This window comes from Haliotis rufescens, unplaced genomic scaffold (genome assembly GCF_023055435.1).
Source record: "Haliotis rufescens isolate VD_foot unplaced genomic scaffold, xgHalRufe1.0.p SCAF_4, whole genome shotgun sequence".
Classification (NCBI taxonomy): Eukaryota; Metazoa; Mollusca; class Gastropoda; order Lepetellida; family Haliotidae; genus Haliotis; species Haliotis rufescens.
This window is the reverse complement of record NW_025964112.1, coordinates 39,046,776-39,064,384: the sequence shown is the minus strand read 5'-3', so window position 1 is coordinate 39,064,384 and position 17,609 is coordinate 39,046,776. Positions and strand designations below refer to the sequence as shown.

At 40.1% G+C, this 17,609-nt stretch overlaps 1 protein-coding gene across 1 annotated transcript; it reads right to left on the bottom strand.

The window, feature by feature from the left end:
• Nucleotides 1-2,182: 2,182 nt before the first annotated feature.
• Nucleotides 2,183-13,372, bottom strand: LOC124134669. The gene is made up of 5 exons (XM_046499615.2): nt 13,295-13,372; nt 8,556-10,543; nt 5,370-6,789; nt 4,985-5,108; nt 2,183-4,571 (listed from the first exon to the last, which is right to left on the bottom strand). Exons 2-5 carry the CDS (start codon nt 10,516-10,518, stop codon nt 4,008-4,010), a joined length of 4,071 nt encoding a protein of 1,356 aa, XP_046355571.2. The 5' UTR covers nt 10,519-10,543; nt 13,295-13,372; the 3' UTR covers nt 2,183-4,007.
• Between the last annotated feature and the right edge of the window lie 4,237 nt (nt 13,373-17,609).

The following is a 17,609-nucleotide window of genomic DNA, read 5'->3' as shown; positions in this document are numbered from 1 at the left end:
TTGATATATATCTACTCGGACAGGGTGGTTGAGTGAGTGTTTGGTTAAACATCGCTGGAGTCATCCCACAAATGACATCTGTACCTTGTCAGCTTGTTGACGGGTTTAACCTCTTTGGTCACATACAAGCATCATATGAGAATCGGAAATATTGTGTCACTACATTGGTTTCCAAACGTGGGGCGGAGCACTTTAATATCAAATTTGAGCAAAATAAGTGTCAGTACGTAACTATGCACACGGGGACATGCCTTCTGTTGACAGGGGAGAATGTAGCATGAGTGGAGTTTCAGACCTGTTTTGTTTGTTTGTTGTTTAATGCCGCACCCAGCAATATTCCAGCTATATGACGGCAGTCCGTAAATAATCGAGTCTGGACCAGACAATCCAGTGATTGATTTCAGACATGTGAGGTGAGGTGAAATTGGGTTTAACGTCGCGTCAAAGATTATTGCACTTATATAGCGACGTGCATGTGTGTGTGTGGCTGCTTGTACTAGCCCGGACTGATGCCGATTTATAGTGCTAGCTCACTGAGATACCATGCCGCAGTTTAACATGAATACCCCACTCAGACACAGTATACTGACTCCGAGCCGACCAGTCCTTGTTTTAGCCCCTTAATGCCGAGCGCCAGACAGGGTAACAACAAGTACAATCTTTTAACGTCTTTTTGTATGACGCAGCCCGGGATCGAACCCTGGACCTTCCGCTCTCCGGGCGGACGCTCTACCACAAGACCACGGAGGCGGTCAATTTCAGACATGTACTCAGTGACATAAGATAACTTGCCTTTCAGTCAAGTGAGTGAGATTTACGTCTGTTTGAACAGTATTAGTTATATCACAGTATGTCAGCTTATGGTGTGAGGAAAGCCTGACGTGCTGTAGGTCTTAGACCTTTACCACTTTGGTGAAACCCACAAGCATGGGTATGGTGCCGACAATCCAAGAAACATAATCAGGGTGAACTGGGATCCGAACCAACGATCATAGGGTCTTTACTCTATACAACGAATTGCAACGCCTTTGACTACTGGGCAATCCGTGGCCCCTTCAGTCAAGTGAGGAAGCTCGAGTAGCCCAATCGTCTAAGGTACTGCAATTCGCTGTGCAGTAGCATCCCTCAGGTATGACAGAAACCTATGATGGATTCAAATCCTTGTTTGCCCCAATAATATGTCTAGGCTTGTCAGCACCATAGCCATAGAAGGCCTGCATTACTTCAGGCTTTCCTCCCACATCAAGTTGACACGCTTTGATCAAAGTCAACTGTGGTTGTAAGACCAAAAGGTTGTAGTGGTCAGGTGACTTGATTGATTCCATGACATCATATCCCAAGTGCATGGATTGATGCTCAAGATGTCAATCATTGATCCAGGCTTGGTTTGCTGTCATATAGCTGAAATGCTGTTTAAGGTGCCAACAAACCAAACTCACCCACTCACCCACTCACTCACTCAGGTAAGCTAATAAGAATGAAAAACAGATTAAATCGAATATAACAGCTGTTTGACGAGATGAGTGAGTGAATATTACCTGATACATTGTTGCAGCTTTTCCCAGCGAAACAAAGATGAAATAATAAATGCATCAAATATAACACAGAAACATGATTCAATGGAATTACATCTTTATGTTATAAGATCATTTACCAATATACATAATAGTGTTTGAAAGTGCTTGCATTTCTAGAAGTCTCCAGGAATGATTGAATAGTACCACACATTTTCAGTGTGACCCGACTGGTAAAACACATGCCTACTACTTCAAATGAAGTACTGAAATAAAATAGAAAGTCTCGTGCCTCTCGCTACCGGTACCAGTACTACCTTGTAAGAAAATTGTGATATATTCAGTATCAGTGTGAAGATATTGACCTTCACAGATTTTATTATTTCTATTTGAAACCATGGTTGCGAACTATAACAAACATACTGGGTAGGTTCAGTTGACAAACATGCACAAACACCTTGAATATAGAGCCAGTCTCTGTAGGTAACCTAACTAATGTTGTTTGTTTGTTTGTTGTTTAACGCCACACTCCTCAATATTCCAGCTCTATGTAAATAATCAAGTCTGGACCAGACAATCCAGTGATTGATGTCATGTGCATCGATCCACGCAATTGGGATACGATGACATGCATCAACCAAGTCAGTGAGCCAGACCACCCAATCTCATTAGTCGCCTCTTACGACAAGCATAGTCGCCTTTTAAGGCAAGCATGGGTTGCTGAAGACCAACCTAACTAATGAAGTAATTTTGTTTGGTTTGTTTGTTAAATGACGGTGGTCTGTAATTACCGTGGTCAAATCTGAACTGGACAATCCAGTGATTGATATCATGAGCATCGATCCACACAACTGGGATATGATGACATGCATCAACCAAGTCAGCAAACCTGATCACCCAATCCCGTAAATCACCTTTTACGGCAAGCATGGGTTGCTGAAGACATATTCTAACCTGAATCTTTACAAGTAATGAGGTAATACTTGTATGACACTTCAACCTTAGAATTGTACATGTATCTGTAGTGAGTCAAAAAAGGTAGGATGAGGATCTTGACGGCAAATAGTGATGCCCTGAATAAACTTGGCCATTACATTCACACAAAGTTTTTAAACCTGAGCCATGTGGTTTTAACAAAATATTATTCTTAAACATGTTAAATATGTTGCCAAAATTATTTTTTAAGTATTTACAAGACATATTGACTTCATAATATAAAAATTAATTTGTTTCATGTAAAAAGTCCTTTCACATTACATCATAAGTTGGGTTGGAACGAGCCCAAATTTACTGCCCAGGTACTCGACCCCTATTACCCGACACTACCCCTGTCAGTCTGAAGAGATGGGGACAAAAGTGGGATTGGGAATTGTTTTATTGGAACCCTGGGCAAAAAGTTTTTAGATACATGTCTAAAAAGATCTGGTCATGCATACACTGAAGTTGACAGAAGCTTTGTTTTTATTCAAACAAAGTAAGAAATAAATGCGAACATTAGTGACCTGTAGCAGGGCTAGGACGGGCAACTCGGGTACTTGGGTCGGGTGGGTACTGAGTAGAACCCAGGTACCCACAGGACTACCCGGACCCGTGGTAAGTCATGTGATATATTGTGTAATGATTAAAAATATCTAGGTTACAGTACAAGTTACTAATGTTTGCATTTCTTTCTGAATAAGCACTATTGCTTGTGACATTTATAGGTTTGAAAAAAAAATAACACTTCAGTCAACTTCAGTGTATGCATGACCAGATCGTTTTATTCATATATTAAATTAATTTTACCAGGGCTACGCTCAAACTATTTCCAATCGGACATTTTGTACCAAACTCTTGAGACCTGTAGCGGGTACCCGGGTAGGGTCGGGTTATAGCGGGGTTGGAACCCAAGTAGTAAATTTGGACTCGTCCCAGCCCTAACCTGTAGTGTAACCACAGAGTCACAGTGAAACTTTGTCATTAAACAATGTATCATGTTGGTACCCGGGTCCTACTCAGTATACCTATCCGATTTGAGTGCCCGAGTCACCCATCCAAGCCCTAAGCAGGCGGTATATATACCTTCACATAAGTATGTTAGTTGTATAGTCAACAATGTCACCAAAGAACGCAGCAACAAAACATGCTCAGTTTCAATATTGAAATTCAAATATGTACATACGGTATGCTTGTTGCAGATGAAAACTCCGCATAATTCCTGAAACGTATTCACAAAAACAGCCAATTAATGACAGATTTAATGGAAAACGACTCTGCGAGTGAAATCTTGTAATTAGTGAACATACCTTGTTTGGAAGGTGATCACATGAACACTTTCATTGTCGATGAAAATAGCACCTGATCAGTGACATGTGGATGCCAGGAAATGTACAGCTAATATCTGATTACACTCAACAACTGAAGTGTAAAATAAGGGTGAAAGAGAAGTGTTTGGTGGATATTTGTAAATCAATGTTTTAGTATTGTTGTCTGTTCAGATGGATTACCACGAAATTATTTAAAATGACTTTCTTGCAGGGCCATGCTGATTCCAAAATTATCTGCCTCCAGATCTGCTAATCTTGGAAGATCTTTCTTTGGTACAAGAACATACTTTCCACATGCACCATCATTTGCCTCCAATATTTCCAGCATTTTCTCGGGTGAATGTTTCTGAAAAACACTGACGGTCTTATCTTTATCTGGTGCTTTCCTGTAAACGCTATAAACATGATGCTTTGTAGCAGTAATCTTGATCTGCTTTTGATCTCCCAAAGGAAACCCAGGACCAAAGACGAGTTCCTCCAAACTTTCTGTTTCTGCAAAGTCCTCGATCATCACCTCTACCACCTGTTTCACCCACTTGTTGACTGGTAGTGTCAAGGATGGTGCATCACTATCCCCTATAAAACTGTCTTCTTCCTCCATGAGTTCTTCCTGGTTATTTTGTTGTGTCCACGGGAGAATGATGAAGTCATCTGTCCCCGAGTCCTCACTCTCAGCCTTCATCTTATCTGCCTTTTCTTTGATTGACTCGTAGGTGTGGCAGGACCTTGAATAATCCCCTTCGGACAGCAGCTGAAACCACAGATCCCTTTCAAAACACAAGAAAAATATTCCCACAATATCCATATCCCCCAGTCTTGTACCCTGGATGCTGATTTTGTTAGATAAAAATCAATCTTTGTTATTTCATTGTAAACATAATAAATTGTGAATTAGAAATAGAAACCATATTCGTTTTTATCAAGTTAAAAAAATGATGGCTCCTCACATAAGTGTATTGCCCCTTGACAAAAAGAAATTGAAAACTGAATCCTTCGGTATGTTGAGGTCTCAACTTGATATGATAGTTTATTTCCTGTTTGTGTTTGACCCAACAATGACTACAAAGTCTCTTTGTCATGTAACTAAAGCATTCACAACAAATCCTCTAACAATAAAATGTTACATCAATATTTGGCTGACTTTCTCACACAGATGCTTAATACCTTGATTGTTGGTTGATTCTCGTACAACTTGAAGAGGATTTTGGCTGCTGCCTTTGCAGAAGCTTCACCATTATTTCTGCCACTGGCCGCTGCGAGCTTCTCACCTTGTAGGAATAGTTCACACCTTAAAAACAACATAAGGACTGTCATCTTGAGCCAGTGAATATGCCTATATATTACAGTTAATTATGAGAGATTGATGGAATTAGTCTCATGTTTATTGTGTTAACCATGTTTCCTTTTTTCAGTTTTATGTGCACATTATTATTCATTGTCACTTGGAAACCCATGTACTGCAAAGGCAATTATCTTGTGTCATGATACGTTACATACTGTAGTATCCATCATTACATCACTTTTTCTTCTTCTTCTTTTTCAAACTTACTTGCGAACGCTTCCTTTTGACCCAATCTTCCGAAACATTGAGGTAAAGTTCTTGGTAGCAGTTTCGAAAAGAATGTCATATGCTCTATTCAAGCGGTCTGATGACATTGCGTCCTGCTCCATAACAATCATGCTCTGCCAATCTCTTGGAAATTCTCTGTAGTCTGGCACAGGTTCAAACCGTATACCACTCTTGAGCCCCATGCTCCTCAATAGATTTGAATTAAAACATTTCAAAATTCTTTTGCCTTCAAAATCCTCACTAACTTCAATAACTCCCTGTACATCTTGAGAAGTCACCTGCTTGAAATCATTGAAGATGGTGTCTGATGAACTGTTTGAAAGTACAGTAAATGCTTCTCTGTAAGCATTGATTCCTGCCTCCTGAATCCTGTGGCCTTCAGCTGTACAGATATATATGCAGTTTAGGTAAAGTTCACACTCGAAAACTTTCAAGCGGTCCACAATATCACCTCTCTTGTAGAGACATGTGAGAAGCACATCGGCTTTCCTGATAGCAAGGCCCAATTGGTTAACAATGTCACTTTCATCTGGTATCTTTTTAACCAGGTTGATAAGCTTGGCAAGCTTCTGCTGTGTGTTTATATTTGCCTTCATATGATTCTGTGACAGGACATCATGTGCTGAAAGAAAGGAACTGTGCTTATCTTCAGCAGCACCATCAATGACAACTGACAGTGGGCTTTTCTTGAGAAAATCTACTGCTTTCCCATATGTCCTACGCTTGACCTGTTTTGGTTCTTTCCCTGTAACAGTAGCAATCAGAAGTCCATCAAGAGTGAGCGTGCCCTTGCAAAAAGTGACTCCCTCTTGAACCTCAACCAATTCTTCTTTGTATTCTCGACGTAGCTGACACACAGAAGAACCAACTGCATGGTTCAACTCATCCATAGGGTTACAAGCTTTCCTCTGTGAACCATTCATAAAGCTGATCAGCTTCTTCAACTTTTCACAAAGGTCAAGACTTTCCATTTCCTCAGTGGAGGTCTCCTTTTGGCTTCTTTCAACATTTTTGAAAGAATCAATGGATTCCTCAGTACCTTTGTCTTTCAGTTTCAAAATATCTTCCGCTGGCTGAGTCATGAGGACCTTCATGGCCTTTGAATAGCATGTACCTCTCGCAAACTTCCTGCTGTTGCTCACAGATCTAGCTAGGAAGACATCACCGATGTGCAATGTTCCTGTGAACCTCAATTTGTTCTGAATCCTGTCCAACTCTGTACAATGGAAAACCAACTTTAGATCCAGTTTACTCCTCTTCAGGGCAAGGTTCATTGCAGATATGGAGTTTTTCTTTTCTGCTTCACCTAAGTTTCTAACAACTAGTTTTAATGCAATAAACTTCCAGAGTTGATTTCCAGTATTTGAAGTCTTCTCATTAACCCTCTGCTCTTGTTTACCTGTAACATAATTATTTTGTTAATAATCCAAGAAAGGAGGAAACATACTCATGATAGTGATGATTAGACCCCTGACAGGTAGACCACCCGAAGTTTAATCTCATTATATTCAGATCTTAGTTCTCGCTTTTGCTAAACAAAGATCTGAGGACATCCCATTAAGGGTCACGTCAAAATGACCTCTCATCCAACCAATTAGAACGTCGCTCACCAGATCATGAAAGTGACAGTCAGAATGTGTTTTCTAATCTTGCAACCACGAAATATTTAACACAGGGTATTCTGAACAACAGTTACAGGTTTTATGATTATATCCAAACAATCTAGGCCATCTATAAGCCATTCCAGAATGTTCTTTTTATCAGTTTTAATTTTTTTAATCAAAATACGTCAAATTATGTTTCGAAGCAAAGTCGCTAGTTTGAAACTAGTGACGTAAAGCTCGAGAAAGCTCCCTTCTGATTGGCTAATGTCGATTTCTTGTCAGTCATTTCACTGGTCAGTCAAAATTCGCGAAAGGTCGTTCTGATGTGACCCGTAATGGGATGTCCTCAGATCTTTGTTTAGCGGTAGCGAGAACTAAGATCTGATTTTTATGAGACTGCCCGAAATAAATCTTCACTTTTTCCTCTTTTTGTTTAACGCCACTCTCAGCAATATTCCAGCAATATGACAGTCGTCTGTAAATAATGGGAGTCTGGATCAGACAATCCAGTATTTGACAACAAGCGCATCGATTTACATATACGATGACATGCATCAACAAAGTCATCTTTTTGATTTTTAAAATCAAGGTTATGACAAGGACTTCTTGACTTTCAAGCTCAATTTTGAACACTGCTAAAGTAACCTGCAAACTGATTAAGCCAACAGGTGCTGAACCCAGTAAATCAGAGCTCAATAGCCTCCCATCTATTCATGATGCCTGGATCACCATAAGCCAAGTCACAGTTAAACCCGTGTTTGGATGCAGCTTTTTTGGAAGAGGGGTGTTCCCATAAAATACAAATAAATTCTTGCACAATATTTGGGAAACAATTTCAATTTGTTAGCCATAAATAAGTCAAATACATCGTTACCTGTGTTGAAAATACATGCCCAAATGACTTTGCTTGGTTATGCATCAACATGATTAGTAAGCTTCAGAAAGAAGAGGATCCCTGTTTAAATGTTTCTACAATCTCACTCACTAGCCCTTAAATTATGTTTTATTCAATGGTGATGATAAAATAAAAATCAGATAAGTAAAACAATGTTACCAATGTACCACAAGTACAGAAGTGATCATGTTTACAAGCCAAACCCTATGTGACCCTCACTAAACGTTTTATTAAAAAAAAGACATGATGCGCAGTATACGAGGTTTTTCAAAAGCTTTGCAGTTATCAGAACATTTTGTGATACATTTTTGGAAGACCTCATAATTTTTTTTATCTGCTGACAAAAGTATAATTACTAAAAGAACAATATTCCAATCATATTTCATGGGATATTACATGCGTCGTGAAATATCATGTTTCTCTCATCTCGTGACAGGGAAAGGAGATTTTCATAGAAACATGATATTTCACACGACACATGGAATATCTTCTATGTATTACACTCGCCAAAGGCTTGCATAGTACAACTTTTATTCCTAACATATGATATTTACAATACGAAAACGACTATGAAACTATATTGGTATCACGATATTCTACATTCCTCATGCCTACCTTAAACATAACATTAACAGAAATACAGGTTTACCACAGAAACATACTTACCATCACTTGGTTTACTTTGAGTCTTCTCCTTGCCACTGACTGTGTTACTTTTGGTGTGTTGAACGTCCAGCCTTCTTGTTTTATTTGAATTGCTTGTCTCTGCATGCATGCTACTTCTTCTTTTTCTGACTTGTATTCCTGTGTCAACATTTCTGTTCTCTTGCTTGATTTCATGGCCGAGTTTGTACTTCTGCCTTAATATGTTACCACCTGTCCTCACGTTTGGTCTTGTTGGCCTTCTTGAATTTAAACTGCGCCTGTTGCTTAGTGTTAGCTTTTTTGCTTTTGTTGGATAACCTGTTCGACTCTCCCTCGGCTTCAGGCTCATGTCTTTTCTAGAATTTGCAGAACCTCTGATTCTTTGAAATTCAGCGCTTAAATTAGGAGAAAATCTATCGATCCCAAATCTATGGCTGCTGGTTGCTGTGCTTGGTTTGTCAATACGTTGTCTGTAACCAATGTCAAATCTTTCGCTGTCCATATCCATCCTTGCAATTGCAGAATAGTCTATAACCTCAGATCTGTTTCTATTTTCAGCTACCAGACTGGGTGTCCAATTTCTACCACCTTCACTCAACAGAGTCCTTTCTGGTTTCATTGCATAGGATATGCTACTGCCCTCTTGGAACCTGTTGCTTCCTGTCTCGGTGTATGGTCTAACAGATGACCTTCTATGAATGTCAGAGATTTCATTGTCCTCAGTCATCCTTCTAAAACCAATAGGATATCTTCGACTTTCTCTGAACCTGTTCCTGTCTGCAGCAATTGGATTGGAAGTGTAACGGTCTGTATTACTCTCTCTCCGATCGATGCTTTCTGTCTCACTGCTTCTTGGTCCCCAAGAAGAAAGCCTAAACCCTTTAGTTATTCTGTTGCCTTCTTTCTCCAAACTTGCATTTGTAGCATAACTTTGACTTGCACTCAATCTCACTCTTTCTGTATCCATTGGAAAGTAGGTGTTAGTGCTATGTCCTCTGAATATGTCACTTTCAGGTTCCCTGATTACATTTGAGGGATAGTTTGGATTTCCACGGTATCTGCCATCTTCATTCAATGTCATACCTTCTGTTTCCATTGGATACAATGTGTTACTTCTACTTTCAAGGACTCTGTTTCTGTTGGTTTCAAATCCAGAACTCAAAGCCAAACCTCTTGATTCACGACCATATCTACCTCTGTCAATTTCCAATTCAGAACTCATAGCCAAGCCTCCTGATTCCAGACCATATCTACTTCTGTCTGTTTCCATTGGAGAACTTGAAGCCAAACTTCTTGTAGTAAAATCTCTAGATTTCCTGTCAAATCTGTTTCTTGGATTTTCCATTCCAGAATTTGTAGTCAAATCTCCTCTTGATTCCCGACCAAATCTGCTGTTGCCTGTGTCCATGCCTGAAGCGTCCATCCATCTCATACTTTCTGTCAACCTGTTACTTTCCTTCTCCATCCCTAAGCCAGTGATCAGACTCCTACGACTTCCACTTGTCCCTGTCCTATTTATGTCTTTGTCACCTCTGCGTAACAAAAAATCTCCACCTTGATCTAACCCAAATGAGTCATCTCTGAAGGAAGATCCATGACTTGTTCTTTCACCAAAATTGCCAGACCTGCTCCGATCAATCACTGCAGAGGAGTCTATTGAATCAAATCCATCAGTCTGACCAAATTGTCTCCGAATATCATGATAAATGTTATCATTATTGCTATCTGTGCTTCGTCTCCATCCCGAAGTCTTCTGTACTGCAGGTTGCCCCCAGGTGTTTAAAGTAGCAGCTGCTGGAGACTTCCCCTTGAAACCAAACATAGATCCCTCTCCGTATCTGTCTGTAGTGCCCGACACTCTCCTGCTGCCATGTGAGAACTGTGAAGGATTCTCATCACTGTCCCAAACAGCTCTTGCTTGAGGATTTCTATCTTGTTCTCGTGTGTTCCTGCCACCATATTCATATATAGACCTAGAGTACATGACTGATCTTGAAGTTCAGCAGCACCTGAGGAAAAGAAGCAAGCTCAGATATAGCTTTTTATAAATGGAGTGTTGCATTTTTTTTATCCCTGTATGATTTGTTTTTTTGTTTGTTGAGTAGCCCTCCACTCAGCAATATTCCAGCTATATGACAGTTGTCTGTCAATAATCGAGTCTTTGGATTTCTGTTTATTTGCGGAAGTCAAGTGACACCACCTGCATGCCTTTTCTAAAGTTGCATTTGAGCATGGTGTGTTTTTATTATTTCCTAACATGTCTTCTAAATATAATGTTTGTTTGTTGCCTAGTGCTGCACCCAGCAATATTCTAGCTATATGACAGCGGTCTGTACATAATGGAGTTTTGATCAGACAATCCAGTGATTGATGTCATGAGCACTGATCTACGCAATTGAGATACAATGACATGCATCAACCAAAATCAGCGAACCTGACCACCCAATCCCATCAATCACCTCTAACGACAAGCATAATCGCTTTGTACATCAAGCATGGGTTGCTCAAGACCTATTCTACCCCGGATCTTCACGAGTGCCATTTCAAAGGCAATAAATATAAAAATAAATGAGTACTGGTTAACGACCAGTTGTTACCATATTTTTCTTGTTATTTCTGAAATATTCTGTGTATAACATCGACTGTACCAATAACTGACCTTGTAAAAATATCAGCAAATATGTTTATGTTGTTACACTTATTTCTGTTATTGCGATGAGAGGGAATCAAATGGGTGGAAATAAAACTTTCCTGTTGACTTATTGTACCAGTTATTGCCATCGTTTGATCAACACATGCCACATGATCACATGCACTGCCCTACTTTTACAAATTACATTTTCTATTATCTCTGGTATCGAACTCAATTATTTTATTCAATAAAATGAGTAAGATTTGTTTGTTTGTCGCCTGCCAAGTGAAGTAAACCAATATTCCCAAACTTTGATCTACACATGCTTATCCATAACACTGTTTACTATGGATTTTGTGATACATACAGGTTATGCATTTTGGGTGAGTGAGTGAGTGAGTTGGGTTTAACGCCGCTTTTAACAGTATTCCAGTTATATCGCGGCGTGTCAGCTTAATGTGGGAGGAAAGCCCAAAGTGATGCAGGTCTCAGACGTTTACCACTTCGGCGAAACCCACGAGCACGGGTATGGTGCTGACAAACCTAGAAACATAATCCGGGCGAACCGGGACTCGAACCCACAATCATAGGTTTCTGGCGTGTCCAAGGGACGCAACTCTGCAAAGCGAATCGCGGCGCCTTAGACGACTGGGCCACCCGTGCCCCCTATGCATTTTGGGAAAAATATCTAAATTAGGTTTCAGAATTGTATTTTTAAGAAGAAATGACAGACAGAAGGAAAGCAACGACTAAACTAAATGTACATCATGGTGTTGTTGGATTTCTGTTGATGCGAGGAAGTCAAGTGACACCACCCACATGTCTTTTCTAAAGTTGTATTTGAGCATGGTTTGTTTTTATCATTTCCCAACATGTGTCTTCTAAATCTAATGTTTGTTGTTTAACACCACACTCAGCAATATTCGAGCCTTATGCCGGCAATCTGCAAATAATCAAGTCTGGAGCAGACAATCCAGTGATTGACATCATGTGTATTGATCCATGCAAATATGATACAATGACATGGGGTTTGGCTATAATTGGTGCTCAGCTGTGACTGGTTGTTAGCCGGTACAGGTCCTCAACATTTGTGTACAGGTTGTAACAGATTGACACGGGTCCTCCAAATTTGTATACGAGTCAGTCAAATAAGGGATGATTGTTCCAAATCTGGAACAGTTCAGACAGGACTTTTAGCGTTAGCCATTTTTTGGTGTGTACAAATCTCTGTTGGTACGGATCGTGTAGTATTCCTAAGAAGAAAGCAGGTCAATCATCAAAATCCACATTTCCATAACCACTAGGTATTTAAATTGTTTACAGGCTGATCTGACAAGACACTTTAATGACTGATCAATAAATGAATTGCTTGAATGATGAGGAAAATGCTATCTGTTAAATGATTAACAGACCCAATGACTGATAACTAAATGACCCATGAAGATCCCGGGTAGAATAGGTATTCAGCAACCAATACTTGCTGTAAAAGGCAACTATGCTTGTCGTAAGAGGCGACTAATGGGATCGGGTGGTCATGCTCACGACTTCATTGATGCATGTTGTTGATCCCAATTGCGCAGATCCATGTTCATGATATCAATCACTGGATTGTCTGGTCCAGACTCGATTAATAACAGACTGGCGTCATGTTTCTGGAATATTGCTGAGTGCGGTGTTAAACAACTCTGAAAATTTGGCTGCTGAGACAGTTACATGAAATCAAAACCAAACACGACTCCTGGTCCATTGGGCCAGGTTCGGGACATCTTGACTTTATCATGTGGACCATTAACTCAAAGAGTAGACATAAAATCACGATACGACAGTTTACCAAACAGAATGAGACATGCCATGTACTTTTGGCAAATATGTACATTACAAAATACTGAAAAATGCATTAAAGTATTAACCTCATTTTTAACTAATTTAGGTTTGTTCCTCTGCGCTACCCCAAACAATCAATGCAGTTTATAGGGTGGCCATTTTGTGAACTAAATGGATCACATGGCATCTGAGCGTAGCTTCAAGCTGTCAACTTGAGTTCGACCTGCGCTAGGCCTAATTGAAATCCGAAATCAGTAAAGTGGACTAATCCATGCATTATGAATAATATAGAAAAACCGCAAACCTTGAGTTCGTTTCCCTTGAAAACAGCAGGTTAAACATTACGCGCTTCTTCTTGTATCAGCGTCCAAAATTATCTCCCTTGGAATCAAGCTCCTCACAGCGATGTAACGAAGGTCATTCGTCACCACGTCATTCGTTTCCGAAACTTACTATAAGTTTTTTAAGGCTTGTCCCAGAATGAGACGAGTTGGTTACGACTACACCCCTTGAATGTTTTGTACGGAGAAACAGGAAGGGAACATCTATATAGCAGAAATATTTAGACAAGGGGTAATTACATTCTAGGGAAAATTATCTCTGGTAAAGCCACGAAGTTAGTATCTGCTACTCGGAAACTTCAAAATAACTGTGAGTGAGTGAGTGAGTTTGATTTTACGCCGCTTTTAGCAATATTCCAGCAATATCACGGCGGGGGTCACCAGAAATGAGCTTCACACATTGTACCCATGTCGGGTATCGAACCCGGGTGTTCGGCGTGACGAGCGAACGCTTTAACCACTAGGCTACCCGACCGCCCCTCAAAATAACTACTAGATCTATCTAATAAATGGTTGTGCGTTTTTAAAAAAACATTTTTTACCTAACTGGCAACACTAATAATATTTGGAATGGCTTAAATACCACGTTTATACCTGTCTCCATTGTCAGTTTATTCAGAAATGGCATTCAGATGTAGACAGGTCATCGAAAGCAAGATTCTATAAATTCTTCAAAAACTCATGGTACTTTGAATGTTATGTATTAAAACTACCTCACTTGAACCTGTTGAAATTTAGAACCTCGTGTCATTGACTACCAATTGAGGAAGGAAGATGGAACAAAATACATATCGATAAACATTTATCTACATTATGTAGTGGTAATGACCAAGGTGATGCATAACATTATTTATTTCTATGTGACTATTTTGACGACATCAGGAATACTTACAAAACATTTCTGTATGTAAATTGATCGCATTATAATCTGAATCTCATACAAAAGGTGTTCTAAGGAAACTTGATAATTTCCTAAGGTTAAATGGGGTTTAATGTCGCGTCCAGGATTATTGAACTTATATAGCGACGTGCATGCACGTGTGTGTTGCTGCTGGTACTAGTCCGGACTGATGCCGACTTATAGTGCTAGTTCGCTGAGATACTATGCCACAGTTTAACATGAATACCCCACTCAGACACAGTGTACTGACTCCGAGTCGACCAGTCCTTGTTTTAGCCCCTCAATGCCGAGCGCAAGACAGGGTAACAACAAGTACCACCTTTTAATGTCTTTTGCATGTTATGACGCGGCCGGGGATGGAACTCCCGACCTTCCGCTGTCCAGGGGGACGCTCTACCACGAGACCACGGAGTCGGTCCTAATTTCAGTAATAAAAGTGTAACAAATGTAGAAAGTCGCCATCAAACACAAATATGCTACTCCGCTAACCTCAACATAGTATGTACATAGTCTTGAGTTCAATAAAGTTCTGTCCTGTTATACGGTTTGTTTGCAACGCACATTTTCGGGAGACAATTAAAATGTGATTGTAAATAGTAGTGTTTGATGCTGAATAAGACCTTCAGCTGGTTAATATCTTTAAAATATTAATAGGTGAAAATGTTGGGGTTTTGTTTTCGAAATACCCAAAATAATCTGAAATGCTTTTTGTGGAATTTCAAACATGACAATGTACCTTTAACTATGATTAGGAATTGTGTTTTGTTCTTGTCTTCATGCTATTTTCAGCGATCAAATTTATATATGTTATGTTTTATTATTGTCGCTTCACGGTTGGTACGAGATGAGAACATTTTAAAACTAATTTGTAATATATTAAACATTATAATGCCCGTGGAATCAAGAGACGGTTTTCGGCCATTTAGACCTGTCCGTGACGTAGCCCAAAGGCGCAAACACTGACGTCAGTGATTTAGACGCGCACGCGCTGTACGTCAGCGGCAGATCAGGAACTGATAAAGAGTTATCTTTTCTGACGAGAATCGGCTCGAACTCTTAAGTGAGTGAGTGAGTTTAAATTAACGTCTCATCGGCATTATTTCGGCCATATGGATACCCAACTATTCAGAACTGACGAGGGAGTAACGAGTACACCGCCGACCAGGGACACGGGAGGCACGTGGTTGTATTCTGGAGGTCCAGCTGTGTAGTGGGTAGTTCCGTGGTGACGTCCAAACAGATCTAGTCTTGTTTTCATGTCAATTTTACTCCCCAACGCTTTATCGACAGGTACTTCGTCCCGTTGAGCTGCCGTTTGTGCAGCAGTACCCAGCCCCCTGTCAAACAAGACAACGCCAGACCGCAAACGGCAAGGTTTACAACCATGTTTCTGCACACCAAACACGTCAACGTCGTGTGCTGGGCGAGACGATTTCCCCAACATGTCCCCTCAAGGGGGTCTGTGGGCCTTTCTGGATCGCCAGATCAGAGAACGACCACTTTCTTCACTCACAAGAGATGGCCTCTTCCTCTTCATTTTCCTCAGGTACTGGTTGAAGAATGGCGCCGGATCAAACAGCCCTCATCAGACGTCTGACGTTCTTATTTCAAATGGCGTCGAGTTATAGCATGTTAAATGGTCGATCCTTTATTGTCTGATCTGTGTGATTCTCTTCAATGTGGCTTTATTGTGCACGAGGTCACTGACTACTTGCTCTAATACCCATGACTTGACCCCACCGGTGTCGCCATTGTATCAGTTATCTGTAAACATTCTGAACTTAACACATGATAATGTGCCTTCAAAATGAAAATGTTTGACGTTTCTTTTGCTTGTCAGTTTATATATATTTTTATATTAAAGTAGTTTTTAAATCGTATCCTGTGTTAATTTCCAACGGATCACAAGTGGCGAAAGAAACCGAAATCAATAATCTAATGACGTTTTAAAACTGTTACAGGGTAAACGTGTTTACCTGCATTTTCACAGGTTTCGGTGTTGACGTGTCTAAATGATGCACCCCATAGTTTGAGACATATGGAAATATGGAAGGGATTGTTCTTAACATTTTTTCTAGTTGAATCCATTTGTAATTGGGCCATGAACATCGATATTTGACACAGCCCAAGAGCCAAATGGTTTCAACACAAATTATGTCAGGCCTTTTTTCTGCTGGATGCATGGTGAGGTGAGGTTTAATGGGGTTTATCGTTGTGTTCAAGATTATTGCACTTACATAGAGAAGTACATGCTCTGTGGTGTCTGTGCGCTTGTACTATACGCTGGTTCTATGGTGCAACAAACTCCACATGTACCATCTTTTAACGTCTTTTGGTATGACGCGGCCAAGATCGATCGACCCAACTTCGGCTTTGCGGTCAGACGCCCTATCCAACTGAGGCGGTAGTGGTTGCAAGGTCCAAACTGCAAGAGGGTTGTGTGTGATATAACCCAAACCAAGGTAGTTGCCACAGGGCTGCCATGTCCCAAGGAAATTGCCTTGTGATAACATGCTACCCAAGCACCTACAAGACCAAAGGAGTGTTTCATCTCGGTGCACATCCCTGGGCTAAGTCAGTGTTACATACACACTGCATGATCAGCAGTAGAAACTTAAGAGTTTTAGTCCACAAGTCCATATAATGATAACATATAGCAAACCCCTTGAAAATGTCAAATGTATACTCGTCCTTATGATACCTTAACTATTGGGCAGTTTGGCAAGGACTACAGGACTAGTGCCAATGTCTAATGCTGAGTATCCCGTTAGAAATGGCCACATAGCCATAACCCATGGGCTTGCTTATCCCTGGGGAGAAGCATTTCTATAGACAATTAGTTGCCTGTTCCCTGTATGCAATATTCGGGATATATAATGTTAAAACAATACCATTGGTAACTGTCTGCATCATTGGATATGAAAGACTGGCATGTTCCGAGAGAGAAATACCACACCCTCGAGCTACCATATCTCTGAGATAAACCAGGGCCTCGTTCCACACAAGACAATGCAACTCCTCTAATGTAACGACAATCTTAGTGCTAGGACCCCTTTGTAGCACAGGGCCAAGGGTCTCAGCAACCCTGGCAATATCCAATCCTCAGTTCCAGAGAAGACATTCAAATCAAACTGCCAGAGGATGGATGTATTTGTATCTCACTGCAAATAGCTGCAGTATTGCTAATGTGAAATAAATTTAAACTAAGTAACTTGTTCAATCTGTATCAAAACATTCAACATTCATTACTTCTTCCTTGATCATTGACATTTTTCATTCTTGTCATATGTAACATTATAGTACAGCTTTCATATTTAGACTAAAATGCTTGCTTAATTATTGGATATTAATCTTAGTACAAAGTACATAAAAATACA

Bases quoted from the DNA above. Each gene is read 5' to 3' on its own strand.
- LOC124134669 (XM_046499615.2), bottom strand. From the start codon at position 10,518: ATGTACTCTAGGTCTATATATGAATATGGTGGCAGGAACACACGAGAA. The intron at 5,109-5,369 runs GTAAGTTTGAAA...GTTGTTTTTAAG, and splicing joins TCAAAAGGAAGCGTTCGCAA to GTGTGAACTATTCCTACAAG. The intron at 4,572-4,984 runs GTATTAAGCATC...CTGTGGTTTCAG, and splicing joins AGAATCAACCAACAATCAAG to CTGCTGTCCGAAGGGGATTA.